Below are 9,795 nucleotides of genomic sequence, written 5' to 3'. Positions count from 1 at the left end.
ATGAAATTCCAATGAAACCACAAATATCTTCTCTCCCCATGATATCCGACATTAATGCCCAGATGTTGTAAATCTGACTCTCTATGGCATCCAGCTTCTGGGGAAATGAATCACAGGCAACCAGCAGTGACGCTGCAGCTATGAGTTGTGACCTGCGCTGCTCTCTGCTGGGTGCTGCCTCTCATTTCACCTCTGACAGCTGCTCAGCAAACATCTGGCGGCTCTCCTGACCTGCTGCTGACACAGTCTACCTGCTTTTGGACGGTTTCTGAAGGGTCTTCTGGTGCATGCTGCTGCTTCAAGCTCAAGCTTGTGATTGTGGGAATTATCCAAAATGCTTTCACAGGTAAGATAACTTACAATAAATCACTAAATGTGAAGTTTCTGATGGTTTTTGTTCAGTGAGACGGGGTTTCTCTCCAGATAAGCAAGCATCTGATAAGTTGTGCCATCCTGAGTGTGATGGGCGTCGTGTGGTGGATGTCTGGGTCCCGGCTCTGCAGCCTGTCCATGGGAACGGGGCTCTGCATGACCTGGAGGGGGTCCTGGAGGAGCGTTTTTGTAGCTCTATGCACCATCAGAAGAGACCTCATGTAAGCAAGTAATTCCATATTTACTTATTTCCTGATGTCATCAGCTTTCCCTCATGTCTTTAATCTCTGCTTCTTTTTCTCTCAAAGGTGTCTGATTGTTATATTGAAAGTGAGGATTTCCATGTACCGACACAAGCGAAATAAAAGCACCATTCCCGCCCTGTTTGCTCAGATGGTGGCACTGAATCCAGACAAGCCTGCCTTGATCTATGAGGCCACCGGAGAGGTGAGCACTCATCCAGGGTTTCAAATAAAAGCTTTAATATCAAGACAGAAAATGATATGAACAGAGCCTGTGGCTCAGTTGGTCTGGGATCATGGAAGAGTCCTCCACTAACAAACGCCTCCTGGATGCCGTCCCCATTGAGAGCCAAAAGGTGAAACGCACGATATAAATGAATTCTGTTTGTGTTGCAGGTTTGGAGCTTCAGGGAGCTGCAGGAGAGGAGCCACGCTGTGGCTCACTGGGCCCGGGACCAGGGCTGGACTGAAGGCCAGGTTGTGGCCTTGTTCTTGGAGAGCCACCCTGTGGTGGTTGCTCTGTGGCTGGGACTGGCCATGGTGGGAGTGGAGGCGGCGTTTATCAACCACAACCTCCGACAGCACTCACTGTCGCACTGCATCGGCGTGTCTGGAGCTCGAGCGCTGGTGTTTGGGACGGAGGTGACGACAGGTAACAGCAATGTGGACCTGGTATGATGTCAGAATAATTGTTGCTGGTTTTCCTGGTTTCCATTAGTCACAAACGACTTGGTCGCCTTATTATCTTCCAGCAATTTCAACGGTGATTGACTCTTTGCAGCCTGGCATGGTTTTGTTCAGCGTCGGAGGGCAGAAGGACGAGGAGACTCTCTCCGGCAAACAAGTTCAGAGTTTGGACACACTGCTATCTCGTTCGCCAACACACCCACCATCCTACAAACTCAGGAAGGAGTTTCACGGTGAGGTACTGCCGTGTTTGTTGTGTGCGTAGAATTAAAAAAAAAAAAAATGTTGCTATATAACAGTTGCAACATCGTCTTGTGCATAGCAAGTCTTTGCCTGTCAGATGTCACACTCTCTGGTGTTAAATCTCTCTCTCTCTCTCTCTCTCTCTCTCTCTCTCTCTCTCTCACACACACACGCACGCACACACACACACACACACACACACACACACACACACACACACACACACACACACACGCACTCACACACGCACACGGTTAAACGCATTAAAATAATTGCTTTTTAATTTTTTCTTCTTGTAAAGGAACCTTTCTAACATTGATTTGCTCAGTTGTCATTGTTTTCTTCAGCCTTGTTATCACATGACACTCATTCCTCGGTTGATGCTCTTCAAGTCGTTGCTTGTTCAGCTGTCAAACACCGAGGGAATGGATGGAGACACAGAAACATGGAATGATGGGGGAGACCGAGCCGCATACCTCACACGTTAAAGGCTGTCAGATGAGCAAACACTCAGAAACACTCACACACTAAAATACTCGACTCTCTTTGTGTTTCTGCAGACAGACTTTTCTACATTTACACTTCGGGTACTACTGGAATGCCAAAGGCAGCAATAGTGGTTCACAGTCGGTGAGTTCATCTGTGATCTGATCTGATACGGTTAATGGAGACAACTCCAGGGAATAAAAATAACTTGCAGGCAGAGTTTCAGTGATTTCATAAAAACATGTAGATGCAGGATGCGGAAAATGTTTCTAAGTGATATGATGCCACGTTCTGTTCTGTATCCAATTCAGCTTATTTATTCAGTACAACACAGCCATCCACACATGATGGTCATGATCTGAATACAAATTTAAGGGAGAAAAATTCTTATACCAGTAAGTGTGCAAGAGAGGAAAAACTTCCTTTTGAAAAGAAAAAATCTCCAGAACTGAATTGAGAGGTGGGCGGCGTCCGCCGCCTCTATCCATTCCAATGTTCAGACGTTAGTTAGCAGGAAAGAAACCGGATGGCGAAAAGCAAACAGGAAACAATTACCCTGCAACAGATAATGAACAGGAGCTCAGTCGCCACATCACAATGTCCTACAGTTCAACAATTGGGGAAAACTCATGAGGTTGTGAGTGTTTATTTTCATGTTGCTCATCAGGTATTATCGCATCGCTGCTTTTGGTTTTCACTCCTTTGGATTGTGTCCTGAAGATGTCGTCTACTGCTGCCTGCCCCTGTACCATTCTGCAGGTAGGAGTGTTGAGTCTGGTCTCGCTCATGCAAACAGAAGACTCTCACACACACTCAGGTGACACTTAAAGAACTACAACTGAGCAGCTTCTGACCACATTACATTAGCAGCTATCGTGCTGCATAGTGATGCAGTCTTCAGGTTCACCTCAAAACAGTCTTTGGTTTGAGTCCAGACCCACGACTGTGTTGAGCCTGCATGTTCTCCCTGTGCTTCACTCCAGTTTGTTCCCACAAATTAAACTCGAAGCTGATTGGTGGCTACAAATCATCAAGCATGTGTGAATGTGAATCTTTATCACATTATTGCATATCAGATAAAAGATTATAAAAATGTTTTTTTAATTTACGTCATGTTGTTTTATCCTACACCCAAATAACAAAAACAGTCACGATTTATAATCTAACATATAATCAAATATTTCTCATTTCTAAAGTTCTGAAGAATGCAAAAAAAAACCTGTGAAGCAGAAGGAAAAACCAATAAAGTTGGCTGCTGTAATCCCCGTGTGTGTGTGTGTGTGTGTGTGTGTGTGTGTGTGTGTGTGTGTGTGTGTGTGTGTGTGTGTGTGTGTGTGTGTGTGTGTGTGTGTGTGTGTGTGCGTGTGTGTGTGTGCGCGCTCGCTGTTTGCAGGCACCATCATGGGTGTCGGTCAGTGTTTGCTCTTCGGTTTGACTGTTGTAATCAAAAGGAAATTCTCAGCCAGTCGCTTCTGGGATGATTGTGTCAAACACAACTGCACTGTGAGTACAAACGGCTCGAAAACAAAGTGTGCTGGTTCAAAACCTCCAGGTTCTGTCGACTGCAAACTAACGCTGTTCAGGTCAGTAACTTCAGTGTTGTGTGTGTGTGTGTGTGTGTGTGTGTGTGTGTGTGTGTGTGTGTGTGTGTGTGTGTGTGTGCACATTCAGGTAATCCAGTATATCGGTGAGATCTGTCGTTATCTGTTGGCTCAACCTGTTGGTCCGTCGGAGGCACGTCACAGAGTTCGTGTCGCTGTAGGAAATGGACTCCGTCCTTCGGTGTGGGAGGAGTTTGTTCAGAGATTTCGAATCCAAAGAGTCGGTGAATTTTATGGCGCCACTGAGTGTAACTGCAGCCTGATCAACATCGATGGACAAGTATGACTCCTTGCAAGTTGCTCTAACAGGGATTTGAATATGAATATCATCTATTTACTTTGTTTGCACGTTCAGGTCGGAGCGTGCGGCTTCAACAGTCGCCTCCTGCCCAGCTTTTACCCCATCCGGTTGGTCAGGGTGCAGCAGGACAACACGGCTCTGCTCAGAGACTCCCAGGGACTCTGTATACCCTGTCAACCTGGTAATGTCGCAGAAAAACCAGCTTACAGAAGAAGAAAAAGTAATGAACGAATCAATAAAATCCTCTGTGCCTTCACAGGAGAGCCGGGGATGTTGGTGGGACGCATCGACCACAAAGATCCACTGAGGAGATTTGACGGCTACGCCGATCGAGAGTCCACCAATCAGAAGATAGAACACGACGTGTTCAAGATGGGAGACTCTGCTTACGTCTCTGGTATTTCCTTCAGTCTCCTCAACATCAGCTGGAATAAACGATGACAGACCGTCAGAGTTTGAGTTCCTCCTTTTATGTGTTTAAACACGTTTTGAAGGATTTCTCACAGACGCAAAAAACGCTGATTCACCGTCTGTGAATATGACAAATGAGAGGTTGTTTTCCACTCTTACCTTGATTAGTTCATGACTAAAATTCCTTATGGAAATATATATATATATATACTCGGTCTGGTGTCAATGGGAACCACAGAGGAATAAAAGATCAGTAATTGCCGACAAATTTACAAAGCATCATTGACATTATAAATAGACGACTGTGAGTCAGAGTGGAGTCATGATTACTTGACTGCAGCGATCACAGTGATAATGCTGATGACTCCATTCTCCCGTCTGCCCGTCAGGTGATGTGCTGGTAATGGATGAATATGGCTACATGTATTTCCGGGATCGCAGCGGCGACACGTTTCGCTGGCGAGGGGAAAACGTCTCCACGACAGAGGTGGAGGGAGTCCTGAGTGGCCTGCTGGGACACACCGACGTGGCCGTCTATGGAGTCTCCGTCCCGGGTACACAGGAGATGACATCGATAGCACAAACACACAACAACAACAAAAAAACACTGCATGTGTGTAAAAGCGTGTGCTTGTTGCGTGCAGGTGTGGAGGGAAAGGCTGGCATGGCGGCGATAGCTCCTGCAGGAGGGCAGATAGACCTTGAGGCGTTCTTGAGCGCCGTACAAAAAGCCCTGCCTTCCTACGCGCGTCCCGTATTCCTTCGACTCCTGCCATCTGTTGACACGACGGGTGAGACAACAAAGCAAGGACACTCCAACGTCACTCAACGGAAAGAAAGAGAGAAAAGTCACACGCAAACTTTTTTTTTTCCCACTTTACTCGCAGGTACTTTCAAAATTCAGAAGACGAGGCTGCAGAGTGAAGGATTCAAGCCACAAGACATCGGTGACAAGATTTATTTTCTCAACCGTCGTGCCGGCGGTTATGAAGCTGTTACCGATGAACTATTTAGTTCCATTGTGGAGGGGAAGGTGAGTCTATGAGACCAGAAGAGGCTGATGGAGCCATTCTGGTTCTAAAGAGAGACTTTTATTCCTCACAGAGAAAACTCTGTCACAACTATATCCAAAATGTACAATGTTGTATTCAGTTTTCCATTAAATATTCCATATTTTCCATAAAATTTCTAATAATATGGAGAGTATTTCTTCATTCACACCTTTCATATCTTTAGTATAACACCTAATAGAAAGGGTAATTAGAAGGAAACACAAAGTCAGGATATGTATAAAAAGAACCACAATTAAATAAGGAAATATATTAACTCTTTTTTCACTTAAAAGAAAAAATGACATTACTGTTGTCAGATAATAAGCTCACAGCAAAAAAACACCTTCTTGTGTCATATAATTGAACTTTATTACCACACTCACAAACGATAAAAACAACAGTAGTTTGTTCAACAATGTCATTTAAATTATGTTTACAGTTTTAATGTCAATGCAAATTGCAGCTTTAACTGATTTGAAATATCTGATCAAAGGTTTTCTTAATTTCCTTCTGATGAAGCAGCTAAATGTAAAGTTGAAGCATCGCCAGTGGAGCCTGACTGGAATATGTTTGCACCGGATTACACAGCCAATACGTTTATTTAAAAACACTTTGAGCCGAAACTTCATTGCATGACAAGTTCTGTGTTATGACCATATTTTAGTATTCATGCAACTGGTGCACAAACAGATCAGCCATGAAAACCCCCAGAGAACAGCTAAAAGCTGAAACCACAGATGAATTTGTAATTTCTTGTTTAGTGTGGCTCCAGACTCAGAGTTATCTGAACATATTCACTTTTACAGAGAAAGAGTGAGGTGATCTGCATTATTTTTCAGTTTCCTCGTGGTTGTCCAGTTGATCGTTGACGTCATCCAGAGCTCTGTTCAGCGATACGTGATAAGTCACATTGAATCTGCTCTTGCTGGTTTCCTGTTTTGCACCTGTTTTATTGTTCGATGCCTTTTTTTTCCCTGGTTTCGGTTTAGTTGTCTTCACCTCTTTCACGGCGCGATTTGGGGATTTCTTGTCTTCATCTGAATGCCCGTTGACTGTTTTGCTGTCGCTGGCATTGGATGAAGTGACCAAGTCCTTCACAGACGTTGATTCCCTTGTTAAACGGTCTTCCTCACTGATGATGAGAGGGTCGTCGCCCGGGACACAATCCAACCCGACACTGAGGTTTACTCTTTGTCCCAACAAGGCCAGGCTTCCCCCTGGAGTTATAGTTTCAAAGTAAGGGTACACTACCTCACTGAAGCGATGCGTGAACGTATAGAGATGAGCGTTGGTGTCTGCATTGATAAATGTCAGCGTCCCCGCCTCCCAGTCGAACCTCAGGCGGACCTTGTGAAGGCGGTCTAGGCTGCTGACTTGCAGGATCTTGGACGGGGTCGCGAGAGCTTGATAGGTTCCGTCGATCAGGCTGATACACCACAGTCCTGCCTCAGGACTCGCCTCAAACGCCGCCTTCCTGCAAACCCACTGAGCAGCCACACCGAGCGTCCAGTTATCAGAGGCTCCCACCTGTTGAAAGTAATAAAAGATTCAATTTTAGAATGAAAAAGCAGGGAGAGTAACGCTTCGCTGCAAGGGCGTCAAACATTAAGCCCGTGGGCCAGAACCGGCCCAGAAGAGGCTCCAGTATGGAGGAATTACTCCAAAGTGATCTGCCGAAGCCACCAAGCAAACTGCAAAATGATAAAAGGAGACATTCATTTTTAAAAACTAATTTCACAAGAGTAGGAACCCAACCCAACACTCAGACCCGAGCGGAGATATCACTGATGCTGCCATCATAAACTAACGTCAGTCCCAAAGTCATGCTGTCAGGGTGAGTTTATGAAAACGCCCATAATGCAACAGTCAAAGAAGTTTTTTGGACATTTCACTGTATTTTACATCAGAAGGTTTCAAAATTGGCTTTATGTTGAGATTGTAGTCATTTTCTGTATTAATTGTATGATTTAGCAAAATTCTAAACATTTTCATCACATATACAACAAAGAAAAACTTACTAGTCCAGCCTCTGAGTCTCCTGAACCGACTGACTCCTGAACCGACTCGCTCCACAATTGACTGACTCCTGAACCGACTGACTCCTGAACCGACTGACTCCAAACCGACTCATTCTTGAATCGACTCGCTCCTAAATCGACTCACTCCGGATGCCAGCGAGCTGAAAGGTGTCTGATCTTAAGTAACGGCCGTCTGCATGTTTCTAGTTTATATCAGCTGTTATGTTGCTGCTTCCCCTCGTTGTGATCACTTCATGAATCCAGTAGGTGTTATGGTGAGTTCTGTGTCACTGCTGAAAATGACACCCTCCTCATAGGAGAGTGCAGTCGAACATATGAAGCTTTATTATTGCCCAATTAACTCAAACAGACCATGTAAGTTCAGCAGAAATTACTAAGTAAATCAATCATCTGCCCAGAATTTGGCCACTTCTGCTTCTGCATGTTACCAATGTCCTGCTTCAACATTCCTGAATTTAATGAACGTGTCACCATGCAGCTCAGCAAAACCCCAGAGTGGCCTGCTCGTTACACCCAGGGGTCTGGAGGCAGGATGGTATCTAAAACATTCAGGAAGTGCCCACCTCTGTGTTCAACTGACCCACAGCTACACTAATAATACAACTACATGCAAATTATTGGGACACACAATACACACAAGGTTATTTTCCCAAGTAAGCATTTACTTTATATTTGCATTAACTAATTTGTGAAGTAGTAAAGTAAATATCTAGTGGACAGTAATAAAGGAGTAAAATAAATATTACCAAAACGTACCAGGATTAAGCACACAAACATGACCGACAGGCAGTAATGTCAACACATTAGTACACTTGAGCATATTTACAAATTTTATAAAAAAAAAAAAAAAAAAGCCAAAAATGATTTTATTTTTATAAAGATGTTTCAATAACATTAAATTAAAATGGGTCCTATTTCCGATTTTGTACAGTGTAGCTGAAACACAAAGATATAGACACATACAGTCAGTCTAATTTGGATTCATCAACATATAAACACAAAACTCCGGGTCTCTGAGTACTCTGAGTACCTGGACAGTCCAGCTGTGTACTCCTGAGGACAAACCCTCTCCACCCACAACGCAGGAAATTGGGTGGAAGCGTTCGGGGTGTTCCGGAGCAGCTGCGACCTCCCCTCCGGTCTGTGAGGCTCCAGCAGTGACGTGGACACTGCTGTGTCCAGCGGACATCTGTAAAGCCTGCCCAGCTGTCCTGGAGTCAAAGGTCACCGGAGCTGGAAGATATGCCGAAGGTTTTAAAGAGGAGGGAAAGAAATGAACACAACATGTGCAGAGTGACACTGACTGAACGGAGCGATGTGTTTCATCTTCGCCCACACGGCGTAGTGGAGGTTACCCAGGTGTTTAGCCACATTTATTAGAGGTCTGCAAAGATTCTGCGGCTTCCAGCCGGCGATCCACGAGCTGCAGTGAAGAACAAACAGTCACACAGCAGCAGATCTCCACTGCTCACTTCAAAAGCAAAAATCAATAGAAAAGCTAAATACCTATTCATGGTATGTTTGTAGTTCTATTAAAATAAAGAAGAAGGGACGAAACTGTTAACATGGTTTAAATGGACACCAGTTCTCATTCACTTACTGATTTGATTAATGTTACCTGTAGAAATTCTCCTCCATCCCCTCCTGCATCGATCTCGTCTTCAGCCAGCTGGATTTTCTCCTCCAGAGATTTTATCACCTGATTTATTTCGCCTCTCCATTCCTCGGCCCTTCTCATCTTCTCCCCCTGTTCCTCCCTCAGTGCCTGAAGCCTGGATGCTTCTTCCTGCCTCAAGAACTGGTGAAGTGTCTCAAATTCTTGCTTCATGTGTTCCTCTGCCAGTTTGGCCTCAGCCTCGAATAAAAGGAAGATTAAAAGAGTAAAACAAGAGAGGGATTTTCTTTTTCTTTTTCTTTTTTTTGTAAGGAGAGTTGTGTAGGTGCAGTTTTACCTGGTTGTATCGAGATGTATGTTGGCAGGTTTGTGAGACCTTCCTGTAGTGAATCATCTTCATGTTTAGTCCTTTCAAAGATGTTCTGAGCTCCTCCTAGTGGCCAGAAAGAGAATCACTCTGAAACGACTCTCCAGTCTGCACTTAAGCAGTTCAATCTGCACTAACTACATGCAATTACAAAGGTGACGATTAGTCCTGAAAGGAAGTAAACAAAAGGCGGCAGCAGCACAATAGGCAACCCAAACATTAACTGTATAATAGCAGCTTCGATGTGACTTAGTGCAAGTAATAGTGCTACACAGAAAACGAGGAACACGTGAGGGAAGAAAAATTGATTTATGAGAAGAGGGTGAAAAAATGAAATACAAGTGCACTCAGAGTGATTATTAAATAAGTGCAATGAGGC

General features: G+C 44.4%; 2 protein-coding genes across 2 annotated transcripts; one reads left to right on the top strand and one right to left on the bottom strand.

The window, feature by feature from the left end:
• Positions 1-173: 173 nt before the first annotated feature.
• LOC308109413 (long-chain fatty acid transport protein 1-like) lies at positions 174-5,533 on the top strand. The gene is made up of 14 exons (XM_080462952.1): positions 174-346; positions 424-593; positions 681-819; positions 1,011-1,266; positions 1,367-1,534; positions 2,105-2,174; positions 2,698-2,789; positions 3,424-3,533; positions 3,702-3,911; positions 3,987-4,113; positions 4,192-4,329; positions 4,733-4,897; positions 4,988-5,134; positions 5,231-5,533. The coding sequence occupies exons 1-14, from the start codon at positions 335-337 to the stop codon at positions 5,386-5,388; spliced, it is 1,962 nt and encodes a 653-aa protein (XP_080319078.1). The 5' UTR covers positions 174-334; the 3' UTR covers positions 5,389-5,533.
• Positions 5,534-5,744: 211 nt separating this feature from the next.
• On the bottom strand, positions 5,745-9,476 carry LOC308110302 (nuclear factor 7, brain-like). Its single transcript, XM_080464512.1, has 6 exons — positions 9,387-9,476; positions 9,053-9,289; positions 8,941-8,963; positions 8,739-8,857; positions 8,465-8,667; positions 5,745-6,922 (listed from the first exon to the last, which is right to left on the bottom strand). The coding sequence occupies exons 1-6, from the start codon at positions 9,447-9,449 to the stop codon at positions 6,224-6,226; spliced, it is 1,344 nt and encodes a 447-aa protein (XP_080320638.1). The 5' UTR covers positions 9,450-9,476; the 3' UTR covers positions 5,745-6,223.
• Positions 9,477-9,795: the final 319 nt, after the last annotated feature.

The sequence above is a fragment of the Lipophrys pholis genome, assembly GCF_963383615.2.
Source record: "Lipophrys pholis genome assembly, chromosome: 5".
NCBI lineage: Eukaryota > Metazoa > Chordata > Actinopteri > Blenniiformes > Blenniidae > Lipophrys > Lipophrys pholis.
The sequence above is the reverse complement of the archived record's forward strand: the minus strand, read 5'-3'. Positions and strand labels throughout refer to the sequence as shown.